This window comes from Penicillium longicatenatum, assembly GCF_028827895.1.
Source record: "Penicillium longicatenatum strain IBT 33135 chromosome Unknown contig_2_segment0_segment0, whole genome shotgun sequence".
Taxonomy (NCBI): domain Eukaryota; kingdom Fungi; phylum Ascomycota; class Eurotiomycetes; order Eurotiales; family Aspergillaceae; genus Penicillium; species Penicillium longicatenatum.
Window position 1 is genome coordinate 5,642,376 of NW_026643120.1, and position 17,379 is coordinate 5,659,754.

The window sequence follows — 17,379 nt, forward strand, 5'->3', positions numbered from 1 at the left end:
TGAGGTCATCTCTTGCCTAAATAGGTATCTATTTCGAGGACCTCTGGGGCCACACTAAGGTTGAGGGATTCGCAGCTCATCTGCGTAGGCTCTGAGGTCCGGGGCAAATATATATATCCTGACTTTGCGAGATCTCAACTCTTGGGTATGGCATTTTCCCCAGGTCCTTCTTGTGGTCCGTGATGAGTACTGAACAGTATAAGATAAAATTCACCGATGATTAGATACCTTGCTCGAGTCTGCACGAGCGTCGGCATATCATCCATGGATTGGCTAACAGGGCCTGGATTCTAGTCACACCGGTGCTATCACTCGAACCGTGGGTAGTGGTAGATTATGCATGTACTATATTGAAAGATGTGAACTGTATAGAGTTAGAAGTAAGTATACTCTCGGCAAGTATAGTTTCTAATTGTTTATCTTTTCACGCGGCATTTTAAGCCTGTTGCTGGGACTCTAAAATGCTCGGATGCCGGCTTCTATACGGAGCTCACGGCCCCGGGGGCACTTCGGCATTCCGGGCCGTACAGTAGAAAACATCTTCTCAAAGTATTGGAAGTAAGCTTACTTTCTCGGGCCGCTTCGAGCAAGCTTCACCGGTGCCGACTAGAGTCATTGATTGGAAACATGGTACAGGATCTGGCCAACAGAAAATTCTGCTATTCATCTGACCTCGATTCAACCTAGCCAAGTGTCCTCACCGGTGATGACAAGAGACGGGGCCCGGCACAGTCGGATCCACTTGGTGCTTTCAGAGCTGCTCGATGGGGTTCTACAAGACTAATGCCAACAGCTATTTTCCTCGGCTCGGGGGAGAATAAAGAGAAAGGAATTTCTGTGGCTGACATTAATTAGCTGGAATACTTTATTCCCTGGCTCTATATTCTCCCGTCCTCACCGAGTGGATTGGCGATAAGGTTTATACACCGGTGGCGTTTTCCAATATCTAACGGCCTACGTATGATGATAAGGTCAAAGAAAGTTAAAGAAATCCCCAGAGCCTGAAATCTACCCGAGATCGGCTTTATGTCAGCTATGAATTTATCCTGGCAATGAATCATGGAGAAAAGGACTTTGGCATGGAGAAGACTTCTCCACGATCGTCAAGCCAATGAGAGAGACGTCCAGGGGGAAGAGTGGTCCATGCCTCACGTGACTACCCAGTGACCCTCCTCATAAAGTTTAGCGTGCTTTTATCCTTTCTTCCGCATGGAATCCTCGGCGACAATCCGTCGTAACGCCGTGGTTAAGGGTTCTCCCCGCGCAGCCAAGGGACGCCAGTGACGAATTTTCATGCACCCCAAACCCATGTGCCCCCCAAAATGATAGCCCGGGGTTTTGGTTTATGAAGCGGGACTTCACTGATCCCCTTGGTTCCTCTACAATCCCCTTATCCTCCCCCTTTACTCCCACAGAGTTCCTGGCTCTCCACAATTCCTGACCCGTCTGATCCGGGGACAAAGGATATGCCCGACCCTCTTCATGCAATATTACGCACCATGTGGCGAACCAGAGCGTTCACCGGTGGGAGTCCCCTCAACATTCCCCAACGCCCCTCCTCTGTGGACAACGGGTAAACTCAAGATGGGGGGAAAATTCCTCAAGTCCTCTTGGCTAAATATATAGGACCGCCAACTCGACGTGAAAGCATCACAACACATCCAAAAAACCAAAAACTGTAGAAGTAAATGGTGCCTGGCATGGCCATAGAAGGGCAAAATAGTCGTTTGAGGTCATCATGACCATGGAAGATGGATTCCGGGTTAGATATATACTATCAACAATTCGTTGGCCCCGGCTGAATGTTTCCACCGGGGAAAACGCTACCCCGGGGTCAGTGTCCACCCCGTGGGAATTTTAGCACGCCTCCCAGGTCGCGTAGCCTCACTATGGAACCCCATACCTGCCCCAGAGGATGGGGTTCTACGCAACACAGGTTGTGGGGATAGTCAGCGAGAGGATTTCCACACACCTTCTGTACCCACAACCCACTGGGGAATGAGACGTACTTAGCCTGGCTCCCGTCCCATCTTTTCTCTTCCTTATCCATCCCAAAGTCGAAATTTTTTTCGCCTTCCCAACCACTCCGAAAATTTTTTCCTTAAGCTGTTCAACACCAAACAGCCATGGGTGGTATCCTCCATCTCGTCGAGGACCGGCCGACGCCGTCATGCGTCTACAACTGGCGTGTCTACCTTCTCGCCGCCATCGCATCATGCGGCTCCAACATGATCGGTTATACTAGTGCCTTCATTGGTACTACTATCGATCTCACATCCTTCCAGAAGGAATTCGGCACAGATGAATTGACCTCTGCAGGACAGGACCTGGTCAGTGAAAATATCGTCTCACTCTTCATCGCCGGTGCCTTCTTCGGTGCCCTTCTTACATACGCCCTGAGCCACTGGATTGGTCGCAAGTGGTGTTTGACTATCTCCTCAGCTGTCTTCATCCTCGGTGCTGCTCTCCAGACCGGTTCTAGCAGTAGTACTGGTTTGGGTATGCTGTACGCTGGTCGTGTCTTGTCCGGTCTGGGAACCGGTGTCGCCTCCAACATTGTTCCTATCTATCTCGCTGAGCTAGCTCCCCCTGCCATTCGTGGTCGTCTCGTCGGTCTTTATGAGCTTGGCTGGCAGATCGGTGGTATGCTGGGCTTCTGGATTAATGTGAGTCATGGTCTCGGAATGCCCCTTGATTCATTGGAAAATTCCCCTCGAGGACTACGTCGCTAATCACCTGATTGCTTAGTACGGTGTCGAGCAACATCTTCCTGAAGACCGCGAGCAGTGGATGATTCCCTTCGCTATTCAGCTGATCCCCTCCGGTATGCTCTTGCTCGGCTCTCTTTGGATGCGGGAATCCCCTCGATGGCTGTTCTTGCATGACAAGCGTTCGCAAGCCATGAACAACCTTTGCTGGATCCGCCAATTGACTGCTAGCGACATCTACATCACCGAAGAGGTTGCTGCTATTGATGCCGCTATCGAGGAACAGCGGGCCACCGTTGGTATGGGATTCTGGCAACCCTTCCAGGCTCTTCGCTCCCGGCCTCTCCTCTGCTACCGTCTGTTCTTGGGATGCATGCTCTTCTTCTGGCAGAACGGATCTGGTATCAATGCCATCAACTACTACTCCCCCACCATCTTCAAGTCTCTGGGTGTCCAAACCAACACTGTCGACATTATGACCGGTATTTTTGGTGTCGTTAAGGCTGTTATGACTGTTATCTGGCTGCTGTTCCTGGTCGATCAATTTGGTCGCCGCAAGCTTTTGCTCGTCGGTGCCATCACTGGTTCCATTTGCATGTGGGTCATCGGTGCCTATGTCTACATTGTTGAGCCCACCAAGCACAACATCACTTCCCTCGACGGAAGTGGTATTGCCGCTATCTTCTTCTTCTACCTGTGGACTGCTGTCTACACCCCAACCTGGAACGGTACTCCCTGGGTCATCAACTCTGAGTTCTTTGACCCCAACTTCCGTTCCCTCGCCCAGGCCTGCACCACCGCAAGCAACTGGCTCTTCAACTTCCTCGTCTCTCGCTTCACCGAGCAGATGTTCGCCGCCATGGGATACGGAGTGTACATGTTCTTCGCGTCGCTCTCCTTCCTCGCCTTCTTCTTTGCCTTCTTCCTTATTCCCGAGACCTCCGGTATCCCTCTGGAGAAGGTTGACCGCCTGTTTAAGTGCAAGCCTGTCTGGCGCGCGAATGCGCAGCTCAAGGAGATTCTTCGCGCAGAGGAGGAGGAGTTCCGCTTTGAAGTTAAGGACCAAGCTGTTCACCAAGAGAACCAAGGTGACTCCGATGAGAGCACCGCGAAGGTCTAAGAACCTGATTTTTTGTTTTTCTGTTTTTCTTTTTATAAACTCTTGTATAGATACATTAGAGCCGTACATAGATGCGATATTTTGATTATGACTGAGCTGACACGGTGTCAAGCTTCATGAATGCATGCATACATTGCGAGTCCTTTTCACTCATTTTCTTCGATCTTTAATCTATACCATAGACTATATGTTGTAAGAAAGTCCACAAATCCGATTGTGGTAATTGTAATCAAATGCCGATAGCACCCCGACAAGATGTAAGGTCGTAGCAAGCACCACTAAGACATGAAAGATCTGATGAGAGGATCCGAATATATCAAACTTCCCCGGATCTAGAGACTCCGGTACGCGTGTCTGTATCGATTGGTTCATTAGCGAATTTTCCTCAATGCCGCAATTCATGTGAGAACTGACAATATAAACAACAGCTCCGAGTGCAAGGAGCAGTTCTTCGGCAATAAAGAATGGAGCCCCAGACTGCTTCATCATCTGCATGAAGCCGAAACGGGCAATGCCGTGGATGAAAGGTGCGACACCAAAAAGGCCCATCGTCATGAAAGTCCCCAGGCGAAAAGTGCGCCAGCGGAGGCCTTGGAATCTTGGGTTCACAAGTATGATGAGACACACGACACTAAGCGTCCCAATCTAAATTACAAGCTTTTGTTTAGCATCTATACTTCTGCCATACTGTTATCTATTCAGACGGCATTTGCACTTACCATCCCCCAATATATACATTTCAAATCATGCTCACAATAGAAAACCATATTGATACCGGAAACGAAATCACCCAGAATCAGAATAACAATTCCAATAAAATCAAGCTGCAACCAAAGATTGCAGACATCTTCCGAATGGTTCATGAGTGTATGAAACGTCGCCGACATCCCCAGACAGATCGTCGCTGTCAGCAAGAAGAACGCGAGGACGATCTGGTCCTGCAGTGGAGTGTGGGGGTACCACGTTTGAAGGTAGTGGTAGAGTGTGCATTCAGCAAGCAAGAATGCTACTGCGGGGATCAGGTGGGAGTAGATATTGATTGATTCGTTATGCAGATAGAAGAGACTGGATAGGCAAGTTTGAGTGGAATTTGAGATTGGGCGGTAGCCTGTGAGAATGTACCGGTTGTCTGAGTACCATTCTGGGACATCGTTGTATGACAACAGACGTTGAGCAGGTGTAAGGTTTAGCTGTAGGGATGGTGATTGGCTCTTCGCTGGCGTTACGTGAGGCGATGGTTGCTTTCGTTGACGTGGTGATGGTAGCATTATGGAATGGTCTTTGGAGAGCAGGGATGATCAAAACTAAAATATAGGGACCTGAGTCTCGAACTCAGCCTCGTGGGTTGGTTCAGGGGATCATGCTGACCAGGGGCAGCGGATCCTGGTTATTGGACGTTAGGGGCTGTTCCATGCAGGCCGGTCACCAATGTGAAGTGATCGACCTATCAGAACCTCAACTCCAGGCTACATGGCATCCACGTGTTACACAATTGCCAATATGATATTGAAAAACAAATATGGAAATTCAGTCACCGCTATTCCGTCACGATCTGTGGACAACGCTGTTAGGGCTTCAGTCCCCCTTGGCTGTATCCTAATGTGGAGATCTGTATCACCACATCCAGGTACAAGAAAACCGCGTTTGGCCAACACAGATATATTGTATTGAAGAGGAAAAGCAGAAAATATATCTCAGTCAATGATTAGACAAAGGTTAAGTTAGCAAAAAATGGGCAAAATACATCTGATATGCTGAAACAACATCAGGTAAGAGACAACCCATGTCAATCGAGCTGGGGTGAGGATATTCCCCACAACGACTGCAAAATTAGATCTGGAATGGAAGCCTGAATAGAATCAAGGTCAAGAAATAGGTTGTTTATCAGGCTTTCCACATCATCACCAACAAACAACAGCCCTTGCCATCCAGAGCAGTTGCAGTAAGGAACAACCACTGCGGGCCACTAAGTCTTGGAGTTAATGCTCTTATATCTGCTCGAAGAAAGATCGATTGTATTGAAGCCTAAGATATCGATTCCCGCAGCAAATTTTTTCATTCGGACAATGGGAAGGTGTATGTGACCTGAGGCTGTGCTTGTGTAGCAAATGCCCAGCAGCAGCGACAATGCATTTTCCTTGGTCTTGGTAGCACCATGTCCATTACATCAGCCCCGGAGATGGTCAAGACAGGCGATCGCGTAATCGACCGCATTCTGAAGAGGAGACAGCGAGAATGGTAATCTGAATACAAATGAGGTTTGATACAAAAATGTGAAAATCAAGAATTGGACTTGCGAGGTTTATTAGTGTCAACATCCATCATTACTGTATATTAAAAAACACAAAAAGGAAGCAGCTTGGTCGATGGATCCGTCTAATTTGGAATGACACTTCTCAAAAGGACTAGTCTATTCTAGTCTGCTGATGTCGAAATCCTTCCTTATCGACTTCACACTTTGCATGAGAAAGCCCTTGAAAAAAAATATAAGATTTATATTCGGAAAAAAAAAGATAATACAATAACTTCTAGGGTATTGCTTGAATCAAAGGCATCGCGTAAACATTTCCAAGGTCGATAGGGCAACCGCGTCTCACAGGAAAGCCATCACTATCGCTATCAGCTTAATTCAAAGGCGGGGACAAAGACTTTGGGACTTACCACCGACCATAAGAGCCACCACTATAAGCGAAACTCGCCGGGGAAAACAAGAGATTGCGTTATTCGTATTGGTAGGCTGAGGAGGAGCCGTGTAGGAGGGTAGAAAAGGATTGCTGGTGCTGTTGTCTAACGACTTTTCCAGCTTAGCTGTCATGGTGTAGTTGAACCGCTGGATCATATCTTCCTGTAAAGCCTCCTCGATTGCGGCCCACCAAACTGATGCCATTATCTTATACCCAGCATCTGTCGGGTGAGTTGCGTCTGCCATTTCATTCCAGGGAATAGCATAGCTCATCTCAGCCAGAACGACTCGATCGCCACTTTTGCGACGCTTGGCAGCAAGTACGCGATACTGATCACTGATCCATTCGACGACTTGTGGCGTCTTCTTGTTTGGCAATAGTGTCGAGAGAATGATAGTCGTATTGGGAACTTCTTGGAAGAGGAAGTCTAGCAGAGAGCTCATTCGATCTCCTGTGAGGCCAACTTTGTAATTTTCCAAGGCGTCGTTGGTGCCAGCGCTGCAGGTACATTAGCTCTTGAATACCTGTTGATTGAGAAGGGACAAGCTGACTTGATCAGGATCAAATTAGGCTGTTGGGGGGTTGTTTTCGCAGCTTCCTTTGATAGTTGATCGACTCTAAAGCCGAAGTGACCTTCATTGAACTGCATTGGCAAAATATGTGAGATTCCATTCTATCTTTCTTTGAACTTGGTGATCACTCACATTGTCAAGCATCGTACCGTTCCTTAAACTCCCGACCATCTCAACCTCCCAGCCTTTGTAGCGAAGCTGCTGTCTAAGCCAACTCCGATAGCCATTGTGCCCGGTTGACAGATACCCATTGGTGATGGACGCGCCTAATGGCATTATTCGGAGTAGTAAAGAATCCTCGGCCCGCGATCTTAAGGTGGTGATATCATCGCGACCGGCTGCGATCGTGGCACTTGGAATCGAATCGGGGAGAGAAAATGTCAAGACGAACGTTGATAACAAGGCGACACACAGCACCCAGGCACACACCATCGAATTCATGGGTGTTGCTGGTCGCATGATGACCGAGGAATTTGTGAAAGTGAAAGAACCTTGGAACTACTCGGCTAAGACTCAGGAACCCCAGGAACCAGAGCCTCTTTAAAAATTGAATTCACTTGAGTCTGACCCCCACTTCGTATCATCGAAGTCACAGGAATTTCCATGATAATTGGCCCGAGACTAGTTTCCGTTCAGAGTCAGGGGCTTAGCATTGGCTGACCAATTGAGCAGCCTTGCGAGCTTATGAAATTGGCAGCCTGATTGATGCCACTGTTTGCCCCCGGGCGATTTAGCGCTTATGACACAACCATGGCGTGATAAAGCCGCTAGATAATAACAACAATAGCGTTGGGTCATTAGTCTAGTTTGGGTATAGGCCCCGAACAATCACCAGTTGGAGCCTCGCCAAGCGCCCGAAAGTGTAACCCAAGCAACAGCCGACGTATCATCGTATAGAAAATTCGCCGAGGCTTCTACTCCGCCCGAGACCCTGAGGCTAAAATGCTAAAATGCCAAGTGAGCTGCGCCCTAAAATAAATCCAGGGTCCAATGTTGTATGGCGAGGGCAAGAATGGGCCCAGTTAGGGGGCCCAATCCCACTCTAGTCATTCGCCGTCAGCGCCACCTTCTAGCCACTAGCCACTCACGATCTACGAAATTTCCCGTGCATCATTTAATGTCACTTCCACCATCAATGGCTTAGTTTAGTCAGTTTAGTCTATATCGGTACCAGCAAATATAGCCGTGGACTTTGAATCCGCAGCATCTCCAAAATTCTTACAGTCAACTAATTTAATTTCGTGATTTATTCCAAAGAACTTGTGGCGGTGGACCATTGGCAGGGTTACTGCTTTAACCGGTCTTGCCTCCCTCTTTGTCTTTATCGTTGAATAGAAAGCCGAGAGCGCCAGCCAAGCAAATTCTGCTGAGGTCGAAGTGATATGGACCGCGGAGGATGTTTTGACAAAAGTTTGATGACTCGAAGGAACCGGTGGCTTAGCCGATCTAGTCCCCAGTTAGTATATCGTTCAAATAAAGCTACCTGATGCCTTTGGTCGAGACTCTTCTTTTAATGGTACAGTACTATAGAATATGCGTACTACAGGTAGGTTCAACCTTAACAAAGTACTCATCAAATTTTGGAAATGGTTTGAATGAGGAGATTCGCTGATGAGAAGATTGTAGGTAATATTGATAGAAAAGGTAAGATATGTGTCAAAACATTCAGAAGCATTTGCGTTCTATCGCTCCCCTTTTATCTTCGACATGCTAGACCCTCAATTTACTTCTAATGGCTCCGGCTCCATATCTAAGGAACAGGAGGAAAACTATGGGAGGTGGATGTGGGGAAGAAATTAGCGGAATTCAGGGCGTGGGCGATTGACGCGCAATTATCATATATTTTATTGGGCTTCACTCATAGCTTAACGCGATTAAAATTGCGCGACGGAGCTTGTGGATTGTGGCGATTGCCAATGTTGTTGGAAAGACTATACAGAATCCATGCTAGGCTCTGAAGGAAGTCGTAGCCTTATGTACAGCCACGAGATATGACATCGCGGATCTTCATTTTCTGATGGCACTGTGCACTATACTAAATTTGGGTATAAAATACATTGTTCTCAAGATTATGTGTATGAATCTCATACTGGGCATAAGGTCTGTTTGAACCCCTTCCCTCAGTGTGATGGCGTTTTGTCTGTCATCGTGGCTGCGCGCATTTCATGTAAGCTCCGCAATATCGCAGCGACTCGCTGGGGACGTGATAAGTCAACGAAAGACCACTTCGCTTCTCGAAGCACTTTTAGCAATACCCACATTCCACAAAAAACCACAATCTAGACAATAAAATCCATTAGCCTTTTTTGGAAGACGCAACGGCAAGTCTCATTCTCTTACTGTCAAAGAAGATGATAGGAAAGGTAGCAGATAAAAGCCACTCCACAATGGCGACATGTTCATAACAAGCAAGACAATCCAGCAGCCCCCGAAAGCTAACCAGGCCAATAGGGGCTGACCGTGGCTGCGATATGGGTAGTTGCGGCTATTGCGCTCGACCTGGGCAACGTCCTCTCGGTCAAGGTACTCTGGATTTTTTATTATCAATTGGGTACTGGTAGCGGTTAGCGGCCATCGTGGATCGGACTATTCTTTCTACTGACCAGCCATGGTAACGAATAAATGCGAGAGAAACACAGGCCCACACAATCAGGTTACCAACGGATGCCATTTCACTGAGAAATTCAATAAACTAGAGACGGATATCAGCTGTCGGATGAACAGAACGGAATGTCCCAGCGAATCCTACCATTGAAATAGAGGTCTCAGCTTGTTTAGAGCCCCGAACAAGCTGCAAAAATGGAATCCAACAAAATGCAACAGCGGAAAGTACTACGGCCTGCCGGGGAACCTTCCGGTGGTCTGTCTTACCAAGCTTTGCCAAGATGCGTAGATGCCATCTCTGGCCTTTGCCCCCTTTAATTTGGCTGGTGAGACCAAATAACGCGCGCGAGGAGATATAGAGATTCGTAGCAGCGCACGAAGCGCAGGTGAAAACGAGGAACACATTGAAAACGGTCGCTAAATGTGGGATTTTAGAGCCTGCGGCGATCATCACAAAAGCTGAATGACTGCCGGGATTTTGACAATCCGTATTCTTGCTCTCCCAAGTCACACGAGGTAACTTGCAATCGTCAGATTTAATATCAATGCTTACCAGAAATCCGCTCAGGGTGTATGCAACTGTTGCAAGGACGGATATGTATATGGCTGAGAACTTGACGCCACTTCCAACCAGGGGGCTGTCACGGCTTGAGCGGTTGTCTGATGAATTTTCTTCGTCGGTGTCATGCTGAGGCCATTTGGCTTCCAAGGCAGATGAAGCAACAACTTCGACGCCAACGAATGAAAAGACTGCGGTTGATATGCACATGCTGCAGGCCTTTCAGTAAGTTGAAGGCATTGGTCTCATTGCATAGGACTTACAATAGCGCAGTTGGCCAATTTTTGGCAGCTGAATCGTCAAAGGTGGTAGGCGAGGACCAATCTTTATATTCAAAAGCCGATGAGCGTTTTGATAGTATCCCGAAGGCCAGATGTACTTACAATCAACACCACGTGGAGCCCCAGTATCTGGGTCAGCTGGAAGAACTTAGCACTGTCTTTTCAGGGAATCAAGCGAGCTACCAAGTGACAATAAACGGAAGTGAGATCTCCTTACCTTCCCTATTGATTAAAATCAAGAAAATGAAGATGATCAACATGAACGTAATCTTTAAAGATCCTGTTATCACCTCTAAAAGACCATATGACTACACAGACTATTAAGATTGTTCCGTTCAGCCAATTCGCAGTGATCGAACTCACCTCGATCCTGAGCATATTGACAGCAACCAGTGTCACTGGAACTGCCAGAAAAATGAACCCTGCATGCACGCCTCGACTCTCAAAGGCATGCCAGTAGTCGAATTCAGCTGCTAACGTTGCAAGAAGCGAGGAGAAAGACATTGAGTACGTAAACCTGTAGTCGTGGTTAGCATAGCTCTGATCTTGAGCATTTGCTAGGCTCTGCAATGTTCTTACCAGTATGCGATACCAACAGCGATGCCCAGCTCCTCATCAACAAACTTGCTGACATATACCGAGAGGGCACCTGGGATTGGCCAAATGCATAGCATTTCGGTAATACCCTGCATGACAGCCCATACCAAGCACCCCACAAGAAAGTAGGACAATACAACCGCCAAAGGACCCCCAAGCTCAAGGATTTGACCACCTCGCCAGTAGAGGCCAATTCCAACCGTCGCATTGATTGTGATCATGAATAGATGAATGCCCTTGAGCCTTCTATTTACCTTTCTGTCTTCTCGAGGACCGACCAGTATTATTTGTTCAGGTCGTCGTTTGAACCCGCCCTCATCCACTGAATTTACGAGGGTTTCTTGGGTTGAAACGCTCCGAGCATTGGAAACATCTCGCTGGTGCGACTCTGGACTCAAAAAATCAGGCCGCTGCTCTCTGCTCTCTACCGGCTGTTCACCGACCACAGTGCTGGACAGCCTGATTGGCAGAGGCACAGCCACGCTTTCCGATGACCATTCGCGTAGCTCGAGTGACGGTGTCATTTTTGAAGTGACATTGACAGTTCATTCCCCCTTGCTTCGTTGGCAATGGAATGTGCCAATCCAGTTATTTGGCGACTATGAGCTGCATATTTCTGATCATGGTTTTCTTCCAGAAGGACAAGGAATGGGCCCCCAGGTTTTATCTGCAACGGCTCAAGGCCACCAATCAGGGTTTGCACCCGGGTGACACACGGGCGACCCCGAGACATAATTTCTTTTGCGGGGGAGGAGCACCAATAGGTGGATGGTGATTCCATTCCGAGAACAGTGCGGAGATAACCTCGTATTTGTTGGGTGATAAGGCTGCGCCACAGATAGACCCTGAGCCTTCCCCTCTCTTTGGCCGATACCGTGCGTTCGTGACGTGGCCCACCTGGGCGAATTCCCCTTTTGTTTCAGCCGCAGAGTTTGCTTTATGAGTTCGCGGGAGGTCAATGATTTCTGCTTGGCCCCGCGTCCTATAATTCCGTTTGATCAGTATGCCGGGCGCAGCTGTACAAGAACCGACTCGACAGAACACGACCACTCACTATCTCAGGAAGGAAAGACTTGAAGCACGGCTGCGGGAGCTGTTTCCTGATGTGAAGGATTTCAAGATTAGGGTTTGTATCCATAGATCCACTCGCTCCTGTGCTGTCAGGCTGAATTCAAGCAGATGCAGAATGACGAATATTCATTTGTTGCGCCGAGGCGAGTTGAGGCTGTACGCGGTGATCCCAATTCAAATTGTATAGACTTTGACTGACATGTTTATAACCCAGATCGAGCTCGTGTAAGATATTTTTACCTAATATGTAACAATGCTTTGGCGCGCTGACACCCTTCCAGGCCAGCCCGAGTGGTAACCGAGAGCGATGAAGAGTGAGCGGGATGGCAAGGTGGTACACGTGGGGCCCGGGGCCAAGGCGCAGTATGTAGCATGAGGCGCAGGTCACCCCCTGGATGGCGCACAGAAACGCCTTACGAGACAATGACTGATTTTTTACCTTCAAATAAATCCATTCATCTTTGATGTAATTTGGTCTACCTGTTCACTAAACGTGGATTTCCAGAAGCATGACTTCTATAGAAAACTGCTGCCTTGATAAAATCAACAAACCAGTTCAGGTGTTTGATGTTGGCCCAGATGCCGGGACTTCAGCCACCTCGTGTCAGAAACATGAGTTTCTCACCTTGGATAATTTATCTGCATATCTCCAAAAACTTGAATCTCACACATACTCGTGTCGTTTGATGTGAGTTTCACGAAGCCTGGTATCATCCCTGGCTAACACGAACAAGATCGATTTGCCAGGTAAACTCCTGGCAACCATTGCAGATCACAAAACCAATGCTTGAGGAGCTCGTTAACCAGCACAATATCAACTTGGAGTTCTGGCAGCTCCCTTTATCTTTTTTTGAGCGCAGTCAATACGGTCTGGACCTGGAGCAAGTTTTCTGTGTACCATACACCGAGTCTCGCACTGGCTCTTGCATAGGTAAAACAGTACCACTTCCCCGGGGTTTTCGGAAGAGTCACTAAATTAGAAACAGAGATATCTTACACGATCAGATACCCCGAGTACAAGGCAAAGGTCAGAGAGTGGACGATCCGCCAAACCGGCCTGTACCATAAATATGATTCCGCTACATCGCAAAGCACGTTCATATTGATCAACCCGACTCCCCGGTCAAAGGCATTCCTCAAAGCGGTTGAACTTCTACAAAATGCAAGCTCCGAAAAATTGACAAATCCTTTCTGGCTTCACTCGGTCTTGTTCTCAACTTATTTGCCGGCATGGAGAGAACGCATGTTGGAACTTGAACGCCAATTCCTACCTCTAGCCAAAACGACATATGCCGCATTCATTGACGAACCTTTGAGCTTGAAATACAATACCCTCAACGTACTGACCAAACTTGAAGGCGATTTTCTTCAAATGCCAACTATACTGGCGGGCGCGATAGATGTGCTCGATGAGCTCTCTGCACTCATCGGCTCAATAGACAAGTCACCAAGCGCACAATCCGAGCTACAAATTCTGAAGAATCATCGTCGAAAATGTTGTACCCACTCTCGGACCTCCATGGATCTACAGCAGCGAGTACAATCCGTCGCCCGACTTTTGGCAGATACACTCCTGCTTCGCGACCAAGTTGTCACGACCGAGCAGAATGAGCAGATTTACCAATTGAACAAGTCGGCAGTCTTCATCACCAGACTATCCTTATTATATCTTCCGCCATCATTCATTGCAGTCAGTAGCTTTCCAACCTTTCTTTCCGAAAAGGGCTTCAACCCGTTAACATGTTGCGGTAGACCATGTTTGGCATGAATTTCTTCGCAATGGACCAAGTCAATTCCTCCATTGTCGGGACATCTATGATATGGATATTTTTCGTTGCCTCGGTCGGGCTGACTGCCCTCACGTTCCTCATCTACTACTTGCTGGGGCACCGCAATAGCGTTGCACTACCCAGACTTACGGATAGAGGACAGACGGCTCCGCAACGGAATTTTCAGGCTATGATGCGACGATTTACAGGACCAAGCACTGTTGATACGGAACTCCAGAACCTTCACGCTTGAAAAATGGTAGATGGAATGATCATGCCTTGATGGACATACTCACCAGGGAGAAAGCAAATAGAGGATGGAATGTTATTTGTTCAATGCTGATCTGAAAATTCTGGCTACATAGAAGAACGTGCCCATGATACAAATGACCTAGAAATTGACGAAACTCACAACAAGCTCCGCCCTAGACTGAAGCTTCTTCCATTGTATCTCACTCAAATAATTCGGAACCTATATATAGCTCGTCGATTGTCGTTCGTAAGGGCAGCAAGGAGAATGAACTTCTTTTCTCCTTGAGAATACAGTCGCTCGCTAAATGCATCATCATCGGAAAGGCCTGGGAGCTCGGCAAGCTCTTTGATCACTAAACTTCTCGTTTGCCCTGGCATTGACATTTCCAACAGGAGCATTTTGTGATTAGCGGACCGTTTCCCAACAGCATATAGTCTCTTATCATCCCAGCCCATCATCAATTTCAATACTCGATAGATATGGATATCTGCCGCGGCCGACTGAATCGTGCTCTCTGGGTCGAGACTCCTGATATGAAGCATTTCTTCTCGAGTGATAACCGCGCAGGCGTCGGGGACTTTGTTGAAGGGGGCCAAGGTCGTAAAGATGCCCACAGTACTGGTGATGTCAAATCCCTTAACTCTCGATTAGTATAAGTCGGCCAAACTGGTTCCATAGCCTCTCATGGCAACCACTTACTTGCAATTCAATTGTGAGAGGATCTATATGTTTTGATTTAAGGCAAATATGAAGGATTGGGATTTTGTGCTCCCAGTCACGGGAAATAAGATGCGGGCGGAAGATGATCCATATATCATCATTTGTTGCAAAAAACAGCTGTAAAGCATCTGATGCAGGCCAATCTAATTGGCATTGGTACTGACAGTTCTCCACTGAACGGACTGGAGCACGGTACAACATTCCCGGCTTGTTTTCATCATTGGGATCACGCAAAATAAATACGATGGTCTCGCTATCGGGAGAGAGAGCTAGTCGTTTGATTTCTGGGAGGGATTGCAGAGAGGTATGATGCAAGTATCGAAGGTTCTCGCCCGGCGAGTGGCCTTTTTGTAAATCGAAAACGTAGCACTGGAAGGAGCGTGAGAAATTTTGAGAGCAGTTCAGAGTTTACTGGAGACTCAGATACTCACCTCGAAGTTCCCTCCTGATTTGGATGCTATCAGGTACTTATCTGTCACGCTTACAGATTTCCAGATACAGTCAGATATTGTGAATTCATCTGCTGACTTCACCACCGGTACTGGTTCATTCGCCTCTGCTACGGGCAATGAATTGCATGTGTAGATGGATATTTTGAAGTCAGTCCAAAAGGCAACAATCTGCCCATCTGGGGAGATTTCACATCCTTTGAAAGGCTCATTGTCGTCCAGATACATCCTCTCAAGTCTACTATTCACACCATGGCTCATTTCTCCACCGGCACTGAAGAGTTGGCTGCATATTCTCGTGATCCAATTGGACCTTGTCGGCATGTTCTGGACAACCATTGGTGGTCTCTCCAGGTTTTCGTAACTCAGCCTTGTTGCTTGAATGATTTGTTCCACGGCAGACACGCTACATCGCTTTGATTGGTCTTTAAAGACCTCGTTCTCGAGATATTCTAATATCAGTCGCACAGCGGCTCCTTCATTGGGGTTTCGCTGTCTTGCTTTCACAATCAGATAGTCATGCCATTTCTTGACCTCCGGATTGACTTGAAAGGGCTTGAATCCTCCGTCCCTGACAAAGAAGCGATCATAGCCCTCTGCCTTTGCATGGGCTACTCTATTATCAGAATAGCGGGTCACTCCAGCGGCGCCACCTTCCAGATATGCGAACAAGACGCTAATGACACAACCAAGAGACCAAACATCACTGCTAGTCTTCATATTTCGGCTCGCAGAGATAGACTCGGGTGCAAGGTAGGTTGACTGTTCTCGACGATTCATTGTTCCAGATCCGTCTTCTGGCTGTTCACGCCGAACAAAGGGACCGTTGAAGTTTCTCTCTCCCACGCTGCGCAGCCCGGACTTCTCTGTTTTCACACTTTTCACACGAGACATGCCAAAATCACTGATCTTCCAAACATAATGGATGTTTCCATCTACCTCCTCCACAAATACCAGAATGTTCTTGGGCTTGAGGTCCATATGATAACAAACCAGCTTCTCGCCGTCACCCATCGTGATCCCAGTATGGAGGAATTTCAGCCCATTGGCAAGGCCCTGTGCCGCTTTGATAATTGCCGCTTTCTCGGGTTTCTGAGGTGTGTATTGCATCATGTATGCCCACAGATCACACATGGCAAGCGGCATGAATAGACTATATGTGGCTAGGCCGACTGCAAGGCTGCCGTAGCTTTCCACAATATTTTTACAAGACCACTCTGCAGATAAAATTTGCTTCATGATGAGGGTCTCGTTTCTATTTTCTCGGGAAGATCGGATGTAATCTTTGCGCGCAATTTCTATCGGATCGGCGTTGGCATATTTCGAAGTAGGATCGTAAAAGTGTCCTTTGGCAATTTTAACCTTGTATACTGCCCCAAATGAGCCTTCATTGAGGAAGGTTTCCTCAAGATAGGGAAGACGCTGTCTGTCTGGATTCTCAATAGGGGTTTCTCTCCCCTTAAAAATCACCACCGGGCAAAAGCAAGCTTGATGCTCAAGGAATTTGTCCGGCGTAACTTCTTCCTGGAACAGATCGGCTAATACACTGCGCTTCACCGGTAGCTTGTATATTTCGGCGGGCCAGACATCGTGAAAGACAAGCTCGGTCACAAAGGTTCGCGCGGCGTGGATGCTGCAAGTGATGTACATTAAAGTGGCCAAAAAGTCATACAGGTCTCTTTCGGCAACCCTCTGGATCAAATGATCTTGATTAGAAGTGACGTTCCTCAAATTCTGGTCAGGAAGTTCAAGGCTGTCAAAAAAGCGTCGCAGGAGATCATCATTCAGCACTTCCTTGCTTGTCCCTGTTGCGGCGAAGCGGCGCCCGTCCTCGGGTGTTCCCTGTAGCTTGGTCGTGATTCGTTGGTATATCTCCTCGCATAATTCTGAGTACGTGGTGGATGCCATGGCTATATCGATCTTAGCCGCTGTGGGAGATGAAAGGGAAAAGTTGCCTTCTTCTCGTATTCCAATAGCGTACTTTTAGCGCGG

At 47.6% G+C, this 17,379-nt stretch overlaps 6 protein-coding genes across 6 annotated transcripts; 2 read left to right on the forward strand and 4 right to left on the reverse strand.

Annotated features, from left to right (window-relative positions):
• Positions 1-2,126: 2,126 nt before the first annotated feature.
• Positions 2,127-3,828, forward strand: N7484_004611 (sugar porter family MFS transporter; the record flags this gene model as incomplete). Its single annotated transcript, XM_057115031.1, has 2 exons — positions 2,127-2,666; positions 2,749-3,828. The coding sequence occupies 2 exons, from the start codon at positions 2,127-2,129 to the stop codon at positions 3,826-3,828; spliced, it is 1,620 nt and encodes a 539-aa protein (XP_056975171.1).
• A 183-nt stretch (positions 3,829-4,011) lies between these two features.
• N7484_004612 (hemolysin III family protein) lies at positions 4,012-5,096 on the reverse strand (the record flags this gene model as incomplete). The annotated part of the gene is made up of 2 exons (XM_057115032.1): positions 4,012-4,473; positions 4,548-5,096. 2 exons carry the CDS (start codon positions 5,094-5,096, stop codon positions 4,012-4,014), a joined length of 1,011 nt encoding a protein of 336 aa, XP_056975172.1.
• Positions 5,097-6,421: 1,325 nt separating this feature from the next.
• On the reverse strand, positions 6,422-7,543 carry N7484_004613 (putative esterase; the record flags this gene model as incomplete). Its single annotated transcript, XM_057115033.1, has 4 exons — positions 6,422-6,438; positions 6,490-7,010; positions 7,064-7,155; positions 7,217-7,543. 4 exons carry the CDS (start codon positions 7,541-7,543, stop codon positions 6,422-6,424), a joined length of 957 nt encoding a protein of 318 aa, XP_056975173.1.
• Positions 7,544-9,412: 1,869 nt separating this feature from the next.
• Positions 9,413-11,649, reverse strand: N7484_004614 (proline-specific permease; the record flags this gene model as incomplete). The annotated part of the gene is made up of 8 exons (XM_057115034.1): positions 9,413-9,638; positions 9,688-9,776; positions 9,834-10,458; positions 10,511-10,571; positions 10,631-10,666; positions 10,746-10,836; positions 10,892-11,045; positions 11,108-11,649. The coding sequence occupies 8 exons, from the start codon at positions 11,647-11,649 to the stop codon at positions 9,413-9,415; spliced, it is 1,824 nt and encodes a 607-aa protein (XP_056975174.1).
• Positions 11,650-12,979: 1,330 nt separating this feature from the next.
• N7484_004615 (Mg2+ transporter protein CorA-like/Zinc transport protein ZntB) lies at positions 12,980-14,218 on the forward strand (the record flags this gene model as incomplete). The annotated part of the gene is made up of 3 exons (XM_057115035.1): positions 12,980-13,127; positions 13,183-13,886; positions 13,949-14,218. The coding sequence occupies 3 exons, from the start codon at positions 12,980-12,982 to the stop codon at positions 14,216-14,218; spliced, it is 1,122 nt and encodes a 373-aa protein (XP_056975175.1).
• A 203-nt stretch (positions 14,219-14,421) lies between these two features.
• N7484_004616 (protein kinase family protein) lies at positions 14,422-17,295 on the reverse strand (the record flags this gene model as incomplete). Its single annotated transcript, XM_057115036.1, has 3 exons — positions 14,422-14,853; positions 14,918-15,307; positions 15,370-17,295. The coding sequence occupies 3 exons, from the start codon at positions 17,293-17,295 to the stop codon at positions 14,422-14,424; spliced, it is 2,748 nt and encodes a 915-aa protein (XP_056975176.1).
• Positions 17,296-17,379: the final 84 nt, after the last annotated feature.